Source organism: Schistocerca cancellata, chromosome 1 (assembly GCF_023864275.1).
Source record: "Schistocerca cancellata isolate TAMUIC-IGC-003103 chromosome 1, iqSchCanc2.1, whole genome shotgun sequence".
NCBI lineage: Eukaryota > Metazoa > Arthropoda > Insecta > Orthoptera > Acrididae > Schistocerca > Schistocerca cancellata.
The window spans coordinates 1,151,955,470-1,151,974,934 of record NC_064626.1 but is presented as its reverse complement, the minus strand read 5'-3'; the positions used below and the strand labels follow the sequence as shown (position 1 = coordinate 1,151,974,934).

Here is a 19,465-nt window from a genome sequence, read left to right as displayed (position 1 = left end):
AGACTTACAGAAAGCTTTTGACAATGCTGACTGGAATACACTCTTTCAAATTCTGAAGGTGGCAGGGGTCAAATACAGGAAACAAAAGGCTGTTTACAATTTGCTCAGAAACCAGATGGTAGTTATATGAGTCAACGGGCATGAAAGGGACGCAGTAGTTTGGAAGGGAGTGAGACAGGGCTGTAACCTCATGTTATTCAATCAGTATATTTAGCAAGCAGTAAGGAAACAAACGAAAAATTTGGAGTAGGAAATTAAATCCATGGAGAAGAAATAAAAACTTTGCAGTTTGCCGACATTGTAATTCTGTCTGTGAGAGACAGCAAAGGACCTGGAACAGCAGTTGAATGGAATGGACAGTGTCTTTAAAGGAGGATATAAGATGAACAACAACAAAATCAAAACAAGGATAGTGGACTGTAGTCGAATTAAGCTGGGTGATGCCGAGGGAATCAGATTAGGAAATGAGACACTTAAAGTAGTAGATGAGTTCTGCTATTTGGGGAGCAAAATAACTGATGATGGTCGAAGTAGAGAGGATATAAAATGCAGACTGGCAATGGCAAGGAAAGCATTTCTAAAGAAGAGAAATTTGTTGACATCGAGTATAGATTTAAGTGTCAGGAAGTCTTTTCTGAAAGTATTTGTTTGGAGTGTAGCCATGCATGGAAGTGAAACATGGGACGATAAATAGTTTAGACAAGAAGAGAATAGAAGCTTTCGAAATGTGGTGCTATAGAAGAATGCTGAAGATTAGATGGGTAGATCATGTAACTAATGAGGAGAATTGGGGAGAAGAGAAATTTGTGGCATAACTTGATTAGAAGAAGGGATTGGTTGGAACGAAATGTTCTGAGGCATCGAGGGATCACCAATTTAGTATTGGAGGGCAGCGTGGAGGGTAAAAATCGTAGAGGGAGACCAAGAGATGAACACACTATGCAGATTCAGAATGATGTAGGTTGTAGTAGGTACTGGGAGATGATGAAGCTTGCACAGGATAGAGTGGCATGAAGAACTGAATCAAACCAGTCTCTGGACTGAAGACCACAACAACAGCTACAAACAGGCCTGACCTTATTGACAGTGTCTGTGTAAAGATAGGAATTAGTGACCACCATGCCGCAATGGTGACGATTGTTGCTAAAGTTAGTAAATCTCTGAAGTACACTGTACTCCACACGGCGAGGGAAGAGCTCTGACAGTTGACGTGGTCTTGGCTCACGTGCTTCGTGCATCCACGACGGCCAATCAGATCATGAGCTTTTGTTTACATTACTGTGGCAATGCCCCAGCGTTGCAGTTGTGCTGGGCAACCGCTGCTTTCAGTTAGTTGTGCCACGTGCTATGCTCAGGTTTGTGTGTATGTGTGTGCATTCTGTTACTTCTGTGAGTTTCTTGCCGTGTGTAAGTGGAAAATGGCTACCTGTAGTGCAGAGGAGAGAGCTTTAGCGAAAGGAGCTACGCTGAAATCCCAAACATGCAAATTTATATGCAGATTGCATGTTTACTTTGAAAGGGAAAGGGACAATGGTGGGCCTTTGACATCAGTGAGTAAACTGGTTGACAGAGTGGCAGAAGCATTGAACATCTCTACAGCGACAGTGAAGAGAGTCACAAACGATAAAGAGGCTGCCAATTTGGCTGCGAAACTGTTATTGTGACACCTGGATAGTCAAGGAAGAGATCGTGTCGTGTGACCGAAATGGACAACTTTGACGAACGTTTTATCAGGCAACACACAGACGCGTGCTACAAGAGGAAGTAGTATCTGACACTTATAAGGACAGTGGTTAGTTCACAGGCAGAACAACAAGTCTCTCCACTGTTTTGAAAAAAATTGGCTTCCATTGGAAAAAGTTCTCAGGAAAAAAGAAATTAATGGAATGTGGAGACATTGTAGCATGGAAATGTCGTTTTCTGCGTGAGTTGCTAGTAGTGAATTCGAAAAAGGTAATACAGATTGACGAAACATGGGTCAACGTGCATCATGCATGTTCCGTTGCATGGACAGACGACATGCGCCATGGAACTGGTAAGGGAGGGCGGCTAATTATAGTTCATGCTGGCTCTATGTACGGTTTTGTGTTTGGGCTATGATGATGTTTGAGTAAAAAAAAGCTGTAGACTACAACGAGGAGATGGTTTGCTACCAAACGTCAATTCTGGTAGTGTATTTGTAATGGACAATATGCCGTACCTATTCTGTACAATTAAATAAGGCACCACCGGCTGTTGCAAAGAGAGACGAAATAGTCACTTGGTTGAAAGGTAGTAAAATAGACTTTGAGCAGAATATGCAGAAAGTGGAACTTCTGGAATTATTGAAATGATACAAGCCACAGAAGATGCATTATGTGATTAATACAGTAGCAGAAAACCACAACCAAAACGTTATCCGTCTTTCACTGTACCACTGCAATTACAACGCAATTGAGCTTATCTGGGCTCAAATAAACGCAGATGTTGTGGAGCGAAACAAAACCTTTACTTTGCGAGACACAGAGAGGCTGGTAAATAAGGCTGTCACATGAACAACGCCAGAAAATTGGAAGAATGTCGTGAACCACGGGTGGAAAGATATTACAAGGTCAAACATAGAAGAAAGTGTAAGAGAAGAACCCAGTCATAATATTGTAATTTCTTTATCAGATGATGAGAACAGTAGCAGCAAAGATACCGAAGACTATGTGGTTGTTCTCCTGCACAAAAAATAGAGGTAACATCCTTATTCGATATTTTACACATAACATTTGTGCAATTTGCTTTACCTAGTTAATGTTGAATAATTTTTATTTTATTGTTATACAATCCACAGTTCGGCCTTTGGCCATTTTCAAGTACATTAACTTATCTATATGTCAAAATATATCAGACTGGTATGAAATACAGCAAAATCTGAACCTTATAACAATATTGACTGCAACATCATTAAAGAAAATATTTACGTGTGTGTGTGTGTGTGTGTGTGTGTGTGTGTGTGTGTGTGTGTGTGTGTGTGAGGTGACAAACACTGGTATCATCAGGAGTGCCCCATGAAAGTGTGACAGGGCGGCTCTTATTCACTATACACATAAATGACCTTATGGAAACGGTGAGTAACAATTTACAGCTGTTTGCTTATGACACTGTAGTATATGAGAAGGTGTCATTGTTGAGTGACTGTGGGACTAGTCAAGATGACTTACAGGGTGACAATGATTGAATCATATGGGGGTGGGGGTGGGGTGAGACATAGATTAGTTACAAACTGCAGTGTGCATACACTTTATTCAACATGTAAACATCACTATGGATTTAGATTATGACATATTCAATATGCCTGCCCTCATTTGCGATGATGTGGCGCAGACGAATATTGAAATTCTGTTTGAACTGCTGAAGTGTCGGAACATCGATGCTGTCAATGACCTCTAGAATGGCTTTTTTCAGCTCAGCAATGGTTTTGGGGTTATTGCTGTACAATATAGCCGCATAAAAAGGAGTCACTTGTGTTCACATCCAGAGAATGTGGCAATCAATCAATGCCAATGCTTGTGGCCTCTGGGTACCCCAGAGCCAAAATGCGGTCCCCAGAGTGCTCCTCCAGGACATCAGTTTTTTCCTGCTTTGACGGGGTCGAGCTCCATGTTACATGAACCACATCTTGTTGAAATGAGGTTCATTTTGGATAACGAGGATGAAATCATATTCCAAACCTTTCACGTACCATTGGCTAGTCACTCTGACATCACAGAACATTGCACTGATTACTCCGTGACCGGACATTGCACACCACACAATCACCCACAGAGGGTGAAGACACTTTCCAATTGCGAAATGCAGATTCTCAGTCCTCCAAATGTTTCAACTGTGCGTATTGATGAACCTATCCAAATGAAAGTGGGCTTCGTCGCTAAACCTAACCATACAGCGTGAACTAATTCCCACCAGGTCCTGTGGCCAATTGTGCAGTTTGAACATCGTAACACAAACTGTTCAGAAGTTATGATGAATATATTTAATATAGTTCAATAATTGTCACCCTGCAGACAGAATTTCTAGTTGGTGTGATGAATGGCAATGCAGATGAGTAGGAAAGACAATCCTGTAATGTTCAAATACAACATTAGTAGCGTACTGCTTGACCAGTCACAGCGATTAAATATCTAGGCATAACGTTGCAAAACAACATGAAACAAAATGAGCAGGACAGGTTGATAGTATAGACACCAAATGCTTGATGTTTATTTTTATCAGGAGAATTTTGGGAACGGGTAGCTCATCCATAACGGAGACGGCATATAGAAAGCTAGTATGACCAATTCTTGAGTACTGTTCAAGCTTTTGCGATCCCCACCAGGTTAGATTAAAACAAGAAATTGAAGCAATTCAGAGGTGTGCTGCTAAATGTATTGCTGGTAGGTTCAATCAGCTTCCCTGGAGGGAAGAAGATGCTCTTTCACAAGGCACTACTGCAGAAATTTAGAGAACCGGCATTTTGGCCAAACTGCACAATGATTTTATTGCCACCAATGTACATCTCGCATATGGAGAGCAAAGTTGTGAGAGATTAGGTCTCATACAGAAGCTTTCAGACAGCTGGTTTTCCCTTGCTGTTTCTGCAAGTGGAACAGGAAAGGAAATGACTAGTAGTGATGCTTGGTACATTCTGTCATGCACTGGTCATTGGCTTGCAGAATATGTATGTACATGTAGCCTTTTACTTTATTAAGTAAATTATTTGTAAAAATATCATTGTACACTGTGGGTAAACAGAACAAGGCGTCACTGTTTTAAACAGTGCAGTCCTGTACAACACCCCCCCCCCCCCCCCACACACACACACACACAAACACAACATTCTCTGACTGCCAAGGCCACACTGCGAGCGGCAGCGCACTGAGGGAGAAGCAACTGGGTGGTGATGGTGAGGAAGAGGCTGGTGCGGGGAGGGGGAGGAATGGCAGAGTAGGGATGGGGTGCGGTAAAGTCCTGCTTCTGGGAGCATACAGGGACGAGGTAGGCAGAGGGTGAGGCAGCTAGGTGCAGTCTGGAGGTTAAACGGAGAGGGGGTAGAGGGAGGAGAAGGAGGCAGTGGTAAAGGAGGGAGGAGGACTGTGGGTGCATTAACGGAATACAGGGCTGTTTAGTGCTGGAAGAACATAGGCGTGTAAGGGACAATGACCAATGAAGGTTGAGGCCAGGAGGATTATGGGTTCGTAGGATGTATTGCGGAATTCAGTAAAGCTTGTGCAGGGTGTATACGTGGACAAGGAAAAAAAAATTCCCGGGTTTCTCCCGGATTTACTGGTTAAAAATACACTTTCTACCGGGTGAAAACATACTTTTTCCCTGTTAACTGCCAGGATATTGTCTCTCGGAACTGTACAACTTATCAGTCCTTTAAATGATTATGGTTTTATACACGGGCGTAGATTTTCCCGGTGCTTTAGAAAACTAAACACAGGGGAAAAAAACGGGTGTTGGAAAGATCTTTGATGTGCAGCAACATGTACGCTGCATATTTTCATATTGATGTGAAATGAAGTCCCATGCTTCTTTCCAGAGCATAGGGGAACGATGCGGGAGACCCGCACCGCCTTACTAGGCAAGGTCTTAATAGAGGTGGTTTGCCGTTGCCTTCCTCCGATCGTAATGGGGATGAATGATGATGATGAAGACGACACAACAACACCCAGTCATCTCGAGGCAGGAAAAATCCCTGACCCCGCTGGGAATCGAACCCGGGACCCTGTGCTCGGAAAGCGAGAACGCTACCGCGAGACCACGAGGGGCGGTCATCGAAAGTATAAATTCGAATTCCACCAAATACCGCATGTTACTTTCCGAAGCACTGAAATCGAGATTGCGATGCGGTTTCATAAGCCAGTCATAGCTCATGTCACATGATCTCGCCAGCTGATGACAGTGGCTACTCAGAGCTTAGGACACGTGATGTAGTCAGCCAATAGCAACATCACTGTTAAGTAGCGCGAACACACAAATAGAAAAAGTTAATGGTTTAAATTAATATACATTGTGTTGCTACACGCAAAGCTTTCACATATAATATTGGTCTATAAGATTAATACGCTGCAAGAGAAGCTAAGCTTTCGCATATAATGTTGGTGTTTCATGCGCGTATTACACTTTAAGATGTATCACACAAATGTGCCAGTAAAATTTTTAATAACGACATAAATGTCTGATCACCTGGGCTCGAAATTCATCTAAATGGCTCGTTATCAAAGAGTCGATTTTTAAATTAGAGTCAAACGCTCTGTCATTTAAGAAATTCATCGTACATTCTCGCACGGGATACAGTAATATCTTAGCCAGCATGGAGACTACAAAAATTTCACTGATAACAAAAACAATGGAAAATTCCCGGAATTCTAAAAAATTCCCGGCTTTTTCCAGGTTTTCTCCCGGATGAAAAAATTCCCAGGTTTTTCCCGGATCTCCCAGGTCATATACACCCTGTTGTGTAGGTGGGAAGCATCCCGATGGCACAGGCTGCGAAGCATTCACTGAACTGAAGAATGTCGTGTTGGGCAGAGTGCTCAGCAAGTGGGTGCTCCAGCTGTTTCTTGGCCATAGTTTGTCAGTGGCCATTCATGCTGACAGGTAGCTTGTTGGTTGTCATGCCCACATAGAATGAAGCACAGTGGTTGTAGCATAGCTCATAGATCACATGACTGGTTTCACAGGAAGTCCTGCCTTTGATGGGATAGGTGATGTTTGTAACCGGACTGGAGTAGGCAATGGTGGGAGGATGTATGGGGCATGTCTTACATTTAGGTCTATTACAGGGATATGAGCCATGAGGCAAGGGGTTGTGTAGGAATGGACAAGGATATTGTGTAGGTTCAGTGGGCAGCAGAATACCACTGTGGGACTGGGAAGGATAGCAGGTAGGGCATTCCTCAATTAAGTGCATGATGAGAACAGTTGAAACCCGATGGAGAATGTGATTCAGTTGCTCCAGTCCTGAGTCACAAGGGGAATGCTCCTTTGCGGCCACAGTGGGTCTTTGGGAGGTGCTGGGTGACTGGAAAGATAAGGCAAGGGAGATCTACTTTTGTGCACGGTTTGGAGAGCAATTGCAGTCTGTGAAGACCACAGAGAGATCCTTGGTGTATTTCGAGAAGGACTGCTCATTACTACAGATGCAACACCCATGGGTGGCTAGGATCTTTTTGGGATGGAATGGGTGGCAGCTGTTGATGTGGAGCTTTTGCTGGTGGTTGGTAGGTTTGATGTGGACGGAGGAACTGATGTAGCCATCTTTGAGGTGGAGGAACATGTTGAGGATGATGGCTTGCTGGGTTGAGGAGAACCAGGTGAAACAAATGGGGGAGAAGATGTTGAGGTTCTGGAGGGATGTGGATAGGGTGCCCACACCCTCAATCCAGATCACAAAGATGTCATCAATGAATCTGAACGAGGTGAGGGTTTGGGATTCTGGGTGGTTAGGACGGATTCCTCTAAATGGCCCATCAATAGGTTGGCATAGGATGATGGCATGAGTGTGCCATAGTTATACCCCAGATTTGTTTGTAGGTGAAAGAAATCATGGTGACCAGGAAGGGGGCTGTAGTCACCATGTGATACAGGATCAGGAACTGTGGAGAGTTGGTGGAGTAAGTGGTTGGTATCTTTTATATAGGAGGGTAGGTTGTGGCTAATAGGCTGAAGATGCTACCTCTAAAACCAATCATGTGATCTACAAACTAAGCTGCAACCACTGTACTGCACTCTACATAGGCATGACAACCCACTAGGTGTCTGTCCACACGAATGGCCACCGAAAAACTATGGCCAAGAAACAGTGGCCCACCCAGTTGCTGAGCACGCTGTCCAACAAAATGTTCTTCATTTCAATGACTGCCTCACAGTCTCTGCCATCTGGATCCTTTGATGGCCTTTTGCTTTCTGCATTTCATCACTATTAATTTCAACCTAGGCCTATTCCAGATAACATAATCAACAAATTTTCCTAGATCTACAAATCCTAGAAATGTGAGGCTGTCTTTCTTCAACCTATTAGTATTGCCATACATGTTCCCAAATTTATCCAGAACCCACAATGATCCTCCCCCAATTTTAATGTTTACCATTTGTTTCATTCTTCTGCAGAAAATTTTCATCTCTTGAGACCTTTGCAGATGCTTGCGACAATCAGAATCTACACCAGAAAGGAAGTACTACTATCCCAAAACAATGTTTTAAAGATTCATTACTATTCATATTCAAATGTAGCAGTAAGAGTTTCAGTGTACCTACTCCTAGTGTCTGTCACTTGGAAAGTCATTTGTGAGAATGACCTACACACATTCTGAACAGGATGGTGTCAAATAAGAACAATCCATCTTAAGAGTTTATACAGAATTCACCTCTTCCACTGCACATGCAGATACTGTATTTCATATATTTATAATATTAAATAACTGACCAAAACACACACACACACACACACACACACACACACACACACTCTTTCCATTTGTTGTACCATAATGAATATAACCTCTTAAAGTTCATTATGGCACAACAAATGGAAAGTATTAAAACACTTCTCCTACAACATAAACATACAAACATGTTCTTCCATTTTTCGAATTCACCTAATAAATGAAAACAAGAAATGATACCTTGAAGACTGGTAAGAGGAAAAAGAAGGTTAGGTAGAAAAATAATCACTTTCAGTGTGACAATGCTCAAACATCATGACATTTGACATAAAATAAATAAATATAGGTATTCTGCAGGGTGGATACTAGACAAAGAATGGCACAGTTCATTACTCATAAACTTACCTGTAAACTATGAACAAGGCATGGCACCAATGATAGGCCCTTATGCGACAATGCTGTAAGGATTTCTTCCCTTGTTGTCGCAATAACAACAGCAGTAATATGATCTATCTTTAGGTCCCACTCTTGAAATAATGCATCAAAAGTAATACTCCACTGACTCGAGTCCATATCAGCAGCACAGTGTATTGAACATAACACTTTTGTTTCCATTACTGGCTCAACAGACGGCTGGTAATGAACTGACACAGTGATATATGGTTCTCCACTTGCAAGGCTCCATTCCTCTAGACTCATTGACATTTCACTGTTTATACCTGACAGTGCTGACATGGCAGAATCCTTGAAAGAATCATATATCTTGGGTATTATTTCTTCTTCAAGCTTGGTCTTACTTGGTATTTCACACGGTGAACGTAGCGTTGCTATAAGTCTCTGAAATCCACGACCTTCAACAACATCAGGTAACTGTAAATCTAAAATGATAAATTCTGCTATTGCGTCTGACACTGTCTTACCATCCACCATACTATGGATGTGGCTACTAGAATTATTTTCTTCTGGAAGAATGATGGCAACATTTTGATTGCTCATTCCTTGCGTATTACCCTTCAGGACAACACGAACATTCTGGTTACTAGACGAATCATCGTCTATATTCTGAAGAGTTATATTTGGATCCGTTATAAACTGTATATCTCCCTCAATCTGCACGGTTCCGTCCGCAGCCGTTGTGTAAATGTGCGGTGAAAGTCCAGGCAACTTTAGCTTTTTCATTGCGCGCTTTTCTTTGGGATCCATGCTTGGTCTACGGGGCGGCGCTGACGCCTCCAGCTCCAACAACTCGTGGGCATGTTTATTTTGCAAGTGCATTCTTAAATTACTGGTGTTTCGATTATATGTTATTTGCGTCTTGCAAAGTATGCAGACAATTTTTACCTTCGTCAAAATATCTCCCTCATCGGTAGCAGGGAATCCGAAATACTTCCAGTAAATACTCCTCATTGACATCGGCACAACCAACTTCTTATACGTAAATGTGTGTTTTTCTTCCATCATTTTTGCTAACATCATCTGCATTTGTATTTTTGAATCCATCTCTTGGTTTCCTCATAATATTTAAAGGAAATCCATTTTTAATGTTTACACTACATACAACACACGCCTAACACTTCGAAGCATGACTTTCACAATCATTTTCATAGAATACGGCACCCAAGTGTTTAATTTACTGACATTGTCGCTCCACAACACACTACACTACGCTTGTCTAGGCAATCTTAAAACGCACAATTCACTTCAAAATGGATGCCACACATTTCATATGCGTTGAAGTTAATACCATGAAATGATACCGAGAAAAACTACAAAAAGTGTATCACTATGTAACTTTAAATTGTTTATCACTCAAAATTTACCGCGATATTTCCGATATAATCAACTTTTGACAAATAGATATCGACGTTCAATCCCTCGTTTTTGGTCGCAAATACTCGCACTGTTCCGACGCCATCAATATCGACTACGTAGTACGTAGGTTTGTGCAAAGATTTCCATAACGGAACATGTGACTCTACTCGCGTCAGAGATATGCAAATAAAAAGACGTTATCGCCACAAACACGCCCAAAATGTACGTACCTAATTTTTGGAGAGTTTTTTTTTTGCATCAGGTTAGACTATTATTATTATTATGATTGTTACTGTTTCGTTTGGTCATCCAAAGAACACTTAGAATCATTAGTTCGCTTAGAGGTCGATTCATACTGGACGTCAACGGAACTGAACGGAAGGGCGACGTAACAGGGAGGCGCCCAAGTTTTGTGCTCACTTAAAGATAAGTTATTTGGCGTGCAATAACGGCTAGTTCTGTAAAGAATATGCAGTAAATACGTATATTAGTGTGTGTTGTCACTCTCCTATTAAAAGTTTCACATTTTTTACGTATAATTCAAGTAAACGCTAAATGTTCGTAAATCCGGTCTGTAGTCATATAATTGTGTACGTTTTGTCGTGGTAAACAGACGGTCATTGCTTTTTTACCAGTGTAGTTAAGCAGAGCTTATTCCTACATTTTTTTAGTTCATGTTTCCGGAGGGTGTGTAAATTTAGTTTGTTTCGTTCAAAAAATTTCCACTACTAGTTTCCTTTACTTAGAGTTTCATATGGGCTAAATTTTTGCAAATGATTTTTCTTATTCCTCAGAAAGTTAATGAACTTATTCTTGCCTAATCATTATGTATCATGAGCGAAAAATACCTGATTTGCTGTAGATTTGTTAGTTTGGGGGTATGGTGTGATGCTTCTTTTCTATCGAAATGACTGCAGTAGCATTGGAATTGGGGAAGTAAATATGGTCCTTAAGTGGTTTTACAGAATAAACAGTAGTGTTAGGAATGTAATTTAACATGAAAAAATATATCCAACATATATAGGGAATCCAGGAAAACAGTTGAAAAGAAACTCAGAATGTACAAATGTTCTATGATATAGTAATTAGTGTTACACAAATTGGATTGACCAATAAGCAACAAGCTATGTTAAAGTCTTTCAATACAGTTTTTTAGATTAGATTAGATTAGATTAGATTAATACTAGTTCCATGGATCATGAATACGACATTTCGTAATGATGTGGAACGAGTCAAATTTTCCAATACATGACATAATTAAGTTAATTTAACAACATACTTAAGTTAATATAACAACTCTTTCATTTTTTGTGTTTTTTATTTTTATTTTTTATATATATATTTTTTTAATTTATATCTAAAAATTCCTCTATGGAGTAGAAGGAGTTGTCATTCAGAAATTCTTTTAATTTCTTCTTAAATACTTGTTGGTTATCTGTCAGACTTTTGATACTATTTGGTAAGTGACCAAAGACTTTAGTGCCAGTATAATTCACCCCTTTCTGTGCCAAAGTTAGATTTAATCTTGAATAGTGAAGATCATCCTTTCTCCTAGTATTGTAGTTATGCACACTGCTATTACTTTTGAATTGGGTTTGGTTGTTAATAACAAATTTCATAAGAGAGTATATATACTGAGAAGCTACTGTGAATATCCCTAGATCCTTAAATAAATGTCTGCAGGATGATCTTGGGTGGACTCCAGCTATTATTCTGATTACACGCTTTTGTGCAATAAATACTTTATTCCTCAGTGATGAATTACCCCAAAATATGATGCCATATGAAAGCAACGAGTGAAAATAGGCGTAGTAAGCTAATTTACTAAGATGTTTATCACCAAAATTTGCAATGACCCTTATTGCATAAGTAGCTGAACTCAAACGTTTCAGCAGATCATCAATGTGTTTCTTCCAATTTAATCTCTCATCAATGGACACACCTAAAAATTTGGCATATTCTACCTTAGCTATATGCTTCTGATTAAGGTCTATATTTATTGATGGCGTCATACCATTCACTGTACGGAACTGTATGTACTGTGTCTTATCAAAATTCAGCGAGAGTCCGTTTACAAGGAACCACTTAGTAATTTTCTGAAAGACAGTATTGACAATTTCATCAGTTAATTCTTGTTTGTCAGGTGTGATTACTATACTTGTATCATCAGCGAAGAGAACTAACTTTTACTTGATCTTAGGATGAATAAAATCAAAGAAATTATTGGGGAAATAATATTAGTCACTGAAGTAGCTAAGGTAGATCGGTCAAAACTAATACAGCTTTTAAAATAGAAAAACGCCAATGGAACAGTATTCAGATATTGAGTAACCTTCATAAAAACTAGAAATGGGTGAAGTTACCATTACTGAATGCGATAAAGATAATACAGATGTCATATATGATAGCAACTACATTAAAAAAACAAAGTCCTTATTTAATCCAAATGGGATTATTGGCTTTAAAAAAGATGCCACCAGAGATTTATAATTCTTGAAAAAGAAAAATAGAGATTACCGCCTTCCTGTTTCAGAAAGCTAGAAGACGTCTTCTCTAGATACTACCACCTTCCTGTTTCAGAAAGCAAGCAAGCAATTTCTAGCTCTATGATCCACAGTCTCACGTGGCTACCTTTACGACACGACAAAATCAGCAAAGAAATAGAGATGTTACAAGCAGGTAGCAGTAGCTAGTGAATCTAAAACCTATGATGTGTCTATTGTATATAAGCAACTTAAAAAGCTGAAGACTCACAAAATGCTAATGAAAATGGCTTGACCTAGGAACAACAAAGAAAAGCTAAAAAAAAGTTCACTCCCATGACATACAACGACTAACTATCATGGAAAGTGGAGCTATGTTGTATAGAAATAAATGCAAAGTTTGGCTTTGAAACATTTATGACAAATGAGTATCCCTCAAATAGTCATATTATGCAATATGTAGCAAACCCTACTGCTGGGTGGCCTTTTACAAGGTGACGGCATCCTGGTGAGAAGTTACAGCGTTACAATCCACCTGGAGACAGCAGATTCGCTTAGTATTGGCTTAAGGAAGCAGACCCTAATAAGGTAGTGAAAATTTCCCTTGTCCCTGATTGGCTGATAAGTTTGAGGCAGCAACATTGGTGTCATTGCTGGTTAGAATCAGGTGGTGATGGCCAAGGTGAATGGTCACAAATGAGATGGCTGTAGACAATTCTTAAGAAATATTACATTGCTAGAGTTGAGTGGTGGCAACAAGAGGGAGCGGATGTGTATGTAACATCAGTGATAAAAACTATCACACTTTACTTTACTCTACTTTACTTTGTGGCAGGCAGACAGACGACACTTTGCACCACAGGGAGCCGTCACAGAAACCGAGAGTCACCACCTGATGGAATAGCTGTAGGTCAGCAACAAAAAATCAGTCCAAAGTTGCAAATTTTATTTTTTTACTCACTCCATGACTAGTTTCAGGCCAAGGCCCATTTTCGAATCATCATAACATAGTTAAATATATTTTCGAAGATGTGAAACCACATCAAAAATGTGCAATGAACAGTTACAGTGCATACATCTGTTTGCACAGATCACTGCGGGTACACCCAGCTCTTACAAGAAAACAAATCGGCAGTGGCAGAGCACTCTATTGACATGGGACACTCTATGGTGTACGATAACATCGAAATTTTAGCCTTGACTTCATCCTTCTGGCACTCAGTAGAGAAAGAAGCAATTGAAATTCGGTTGGCGACAAATTTAATTAATACAGATGTCGACTTGAGCATGGACAAATCATGGAATCAGGACTTTCTGTAATAAACTCACAAAGACGTCGCAACGGTACAGCTCGCAGTGATGTATCAATATCGAGATTGCAGCAATAGATCTAATTTTACGCATACTCTATTGATTCCTCGACTTGCGTTATAGGGTGGTGGGATTTCGGGTTCCGCTGGATAGGTCAGGAGTCCACTACACGCAACAAGCGGCTACACGGGTAGCAGGGGTTGTGTGGCGTGGACTGGGAGGATTTTTAGGTTAGATGGCCTCGGGCAAGTACAGAAAGGGCAACAGCCTCAAAGGGTGCGGGGCAAAGTCAGGACATGCGGGGGCCAAGCAGCAATCGGTATTGTAATTGTAAACTGTCGAAGCTGCATTGGTAAAGTACCGGAACTTCAAGCGCTGATAGAAAGCACCGAAGCTGAAATCGTTATAGGTACAGAAAGCTGGTTGACGCCAGAGATAAATCCTGCCGAAATTTTTACAAAGGCACAGACGGTGTTTAGAAAGGGTAGATTGCATGCAACCGGTGGTGGCGTGTTTGACGCTGTTAGTAGTAGTTTATCCTGTAGTGAAGCAGAAGTGGCTAGTTCCTGTGAATTATTATGGGTGGAGGTTACACTCAACAACCGACCTAGGTTAATAGTTGGCTCCTTTTACCGACCTCCCGACTCAGAAACATTAGTGGCAGAACAACTGAGAGAAAATTTGGAATACATTTCACATAAATTTTCTCAGCATGTTATAGTCTTAGGTGGAGATTTCAATTTACCAGATATAGACTGGGACACTCAGATGTTTAGGACGGGTGGCAGGGACAGAGCATCGAGTGACATTATACTGAGTGCACTATCCGAAAATTACCTCGAGCAATTAAACAGAGAACCGACTCGTGGAGATAACATCTTGGACCTACTGATAACAAACAGACCCGAACTTTTCGACTCTGCAAGTGCAGAACAGGGAATCAGTGATCATAAGGCCGTTGCAGCATCCCTGAATATGGAAGTTAATAGGAATATAAAAAAAGGGAGGAAGGTTTATCTGTTTAGCAAGAGTAATAGAAGGCAGATTTCAGACTACCTAACAGATCAAAACGAAAATTTCTGTTCCGACACTGACAATGTTGAGTGTTTATGGAAAAAGTTCAAGGCAATCGTAAAATGCGTTTTAGACAGGTACGTGCCGATTAAAACTGTGAAGGACGGGAAAAACCCACCGTGGTTCAACAACAAAGTTAGGAAGCTACTGCGAAACCAAAGAGAGCTTCACTCCAAATGTAAACGCAGCCAAAACCTCTCAGACAAACAGAAGCTAAACGATGTCAAAGTTGGCGTGAGGAGGGCTATGCGTGAAGCGTTCAGTGAATTCGAAAGTAAAATTCTATGTACCGACTTGACAGAAAATCCTAGGAAGTTCTGGTCTTACGTTAAATCAGTAAGTGGCTCGAAACAGCATATCCAGACATTCCGGGATGATGATGGCATTGAAACAGAGGATGACACGCGTAAAGCTGAAATACTAAACATCTTTTTCCAAAGCTGTTTCACAGAGGAAGACCTCACTGCAGTTCCTTCTCTAAATCCTCGCACAAACGAAAAAATGGCTGACATCGAAATAAGTGTCCAAGGAATAGAAAAGCAACTGGAATCACTCAAAAAAGGAAAGTCCACTGGACCTGACGGGATACCAATTCGATTCTACACAGAGTATGCGAAAGAACTTGCCCCCCTTCTAACAGCCGTGTACCGCAAGTCTCTAGAGGAACGGAAGGTTCCAAATGATTGGAAAAGAGCACAGGTAGTCCCAGTCTTCAAGAACGGTCATCGAGTAGATGCGCAAAACTATAGACCTATATCTCTGACGTCGATCTGTTGTAGAATTTAGAACATGTTTTATGCTCGCGTATCATGTCGTTTTTGGAAACCCATAATCTACTCTGTAGGAATCAACATGGATTCTGGAAACAGCGATCGTGTGAGACCCAACTCGGTTTATTTGTTCATGAGACCCCGAAAACATTAGATAAAGACTCCCAGGTAGATGCTATTTTCCTTGACTTCCGGAAGGCGTTCGATCCAGTTCTGCACTGTCGCCTGATAAACAAAGTAAGAGCCTACGGAATATCAGACTAGCTGTGTGACTGGATTGAAGATTTTTTAGCAGACAGAACACAGCATGTTGTTATCAATGGAGAGACGTCTACAGACGTTAAAGTAACCTCTGGCGTGCTACAGGGGAGTGTTATGGGACCATTGCTTTTCACAATATACACTCCTGGAAATTGAAATAAGAACACCGTGAATTCATTGTCCCAGGAAGGGGAAACTTTATTGACACATTCCTGGGGTCAGATAAATCACATGATCACACTGACAGAACCACAGGCACATAGACACAGGCAACAGAGCATGCACGATGTCGGCACTAGTACAGTGTATATCCACCTTTCGCAGCAATGCAGGCTGCTATTCTCCCATGGAGACGATCGTAGAGATGCTGGATGTAGTCCTGTGGAACGGCTTGCCATGCCATTTCCACCTGGCGCCTCAGTTGGACCAGCGTTCGTGCTGGACGTGCAGACCGCGTGAGACGACGCTTCATCCAGTCCCAAACATGCTCAATGGGGGACAGATCCGGAGATCTTGCTGGCCAGGGTAGTTGACTTACACCTTCTAGAGCACGTTGGGTGGCACGGGATACATGCGGACGTGCATTGTCCTGTTGGAACAGCAAGTTCCCTTGCCGGTCTAGGAATGGTAGAACGATGGGTTCGATGACGGTTTGGATGTACCGTGCTCTATTCAGTGTCCCCTCGACGATCACCAGTGGTATACGGCCAGTGTAGGAGATCGCTCCCCACACCATGATGCCGGGTGTTGGCCCTGTGTGCCTCGGTCGTATGCAGTCCTGATTGTGGCGCTCACCTGCACGGCGCCAAACACGCATACGACCATCATTGGCACCAAGGCAGAAGCGACTCTCATCGCTGAAGACGACACATCTCCATTCGTCCCTCCATTCACGCCTGTCGCGACACCACTGGAGGCGGGCTGCACGATGTTGGGGCGTGAGCGGAAGACGGCCTAACGGTGTGCGAGACCGTAGCCCAGCTTCATGGAGACGGTTGCGAATGGTCCTCGCCGATACCCCAGGAGCAACAGTGTCCCTAATTTGCTGGGAAGTGGCGGTGCGGTCCCCTACGGCACTGCGTAGGATCCTACGGTCTTGGCGTGCATCCGTGCGTCGCTGCGGTCCGGTCCCAGGTCGACGGGCACGTGCACCTTCCGCCGACCACTGGCGACAACATCGATGTACTGTGGAGACCTCACGCCCCACGTGTTGAGCAATTCGGCGGTACGTCCACCCGGCCTCCCGCATACCCACTATACGCCCTCGCTCAAAGTCCGTCAACTGGACATACGGTTCACGTCCACGCTGTCGCGGCATACTACCAGTGTTAAAGACTGCGATGGAGCTCCGTATGCCACGGCAAACTGGCTGACACTGACGGCGGCGGTGCACAAATGCTGCGCAGCTAGCGCCATTCGACGGCCAACACCGCGGTTCCTGGTGTGTCCGCTGTGCCGTACGTGTGATCATTGCTTGTACAGCCCTCTCGCAGTGTCCGGAGCAAGTATGGTGGGTCTGACACACCGGTGTCAATGTGTTCTTTTTTCCATTTCCAGGAGTGTATATAAATGACCTAGTGGAAGATCTGCAGCGGATAGGCACTTGGTGCAGGGAGTGGCAACTGACCCTTAACATAGACAAATGTAATGTATTGCGAATACATAGAAAGAAGGATCCTTTATTGTATGATTATATGATAGTGGAACAAACACTGGTAGCAGTTACTTCTGTAAAATATCTGGGAGTATGCATGCGGAACGATTTGAAGTGGAATGATCATATAAAATTAATTGTTGGTAAGGCAGGTACCAGGTTGAGATTCATTGGGAGAGTCCTTAGAAAATGTAGTCCATCAACAAAGGAGGTGGCTTACAAAACACTCGTTCGACCTGTACTTGAGTATTGCTCATCAGTATGGGATCCATACCAGATCGGGTTGACGGAGGAGATAGAGAAGATCCAAAGAAGAGCGGCGCGTTTCGTCACAGGGTTATTTGGTAACCGTGATAGCGTTACGGAGATGTTTAGGAAACTCAAGTGGCAGACTCTGCAAGAGAGGCGCTCTGCATCGCGGTGTAGCTTGCTCGCCAGGTTTCGAGAGGGTGCGTTTCTGGATGAGGTATCGAATATATTGCTTCCCCCTACTTATACCGCCCGAGGAGATCAAGAATGTAAAATTAGAGAGATTCGAGCGTGCACGGAGGCTTTCAGACAGTCGTTCTTCCCGCGAACCATACGCGACTGGAACAGAAAAGGGAGGTAGTGACAGTGGCACGTAAAGTGTCCTCCGCCACACACCGTTGGGTGGCTTGCGGAGTATAAATGTAGATGTAGATACGCTGTACCTATTTGCCACCAATCAAAGTCTACATCCATACTCCGCAAGCCACCTGACGGTGTGTGGCGGAGGGTACCTCGAGTACCTCTATCGGTTCTCCCTTCTATTCCAGTCTCATAAGGTTCGTGGAAAGAAGGATTGTCGGTATGCTGCTGTGTGGGCTCTAATCTCTCTGATTTTATCCTCATGGTCCCTTCGCGAGATATACGTAGGAGGGAACAATATACTGCTTGACTCTTCGGTGAAGGTATGTTCTCGAAACTTTAACAAAAGCCCGTACCGAGCTACTGAGCGTCTCTACTGCAGAGTCTTCCATTGGAGTTTATCTATCATCTCCGTAACGCTTTCGCGATTACTAAACGATCCTGTAACTCAAAAATCTTAGCAGTAGCCCAAACTCTTTTAAGTCTAAACTGAAGAGTTTCCTCAAGGCTCACTCCTTCTATTCTGTCGAGCTGCTCCTGGAAGAGCTAAAAAATTAGGCAAATTCCAGTGTTACATTGTTGATTTTCTTCATTTAAACTTACGACTTGTCACCTGAATATGTTTTTTTATATTTCATTTTATCTGTTTCTAATATCGTGTTATAATTTCATGTATTGACTCGTTCCATGACCATGGAGACTTCTCCTTAATTTGGTCCCACGGAACAATAAATAAATAAATAAATAAATAAAATAAACGAAGCGCGCTGCTCTCCATTGGATCCCCTCTATCTCCTCTATCAACCCTGTCTGGTACGGATCCCACACTGCTTTTCGCGATTACTAAATGGTCCCGTAACGAAGCGCGCTGCTCTCCGTTGCATCTTCTCTATCTCTTCTATCAACCCTATCTGGTACAGATCCCACACTGGTGAGCAGTATTCAAGCAGTGGGCGAACAAGCGTACTGTAACCTACTTCCTTTCTTTCCGGATTGCATTTCCTTAGGATTCTTCCAATGAATCTCAGTCTGGCATCTGCTTTACCGACGATCAACTTTATATGATCATTCCATTTTAAATCACTCCTAATGCGT

At 42.3% G+C, this 19,465-nt stretch overlaps 1 protein-coding gene across 2 annotated transcripts in view; it reads right to left on the bottom strand.

Annotated features, from left to right (window-relative positions):
• LOC126093091 (E3 SUMO-protein ligase ZBED1) overlaps positions 1–10,315 on the bottom strand; it is a 65,851-nt gene extending 55,536 nt beyond the window's left edge. For both annotated transcript variants that reach the window (XM_049908697.1, XM_049908698.1), the window contains exon 1: positions 8,802–10,315. In XM_049908697.1, coding sequence (XP_049764654.1) covers positions 8,802–9,896 — 1,095 coding nt within the window. In that variant the 5' untranslated portion in view covers positions 9,897–10,315. The remainder of the gene's footprint in view (positions 1–8,801) is intronic.
• Between the last annotated feature and the right edge of the window lie 9,150 nt (positions 10,316–19,465).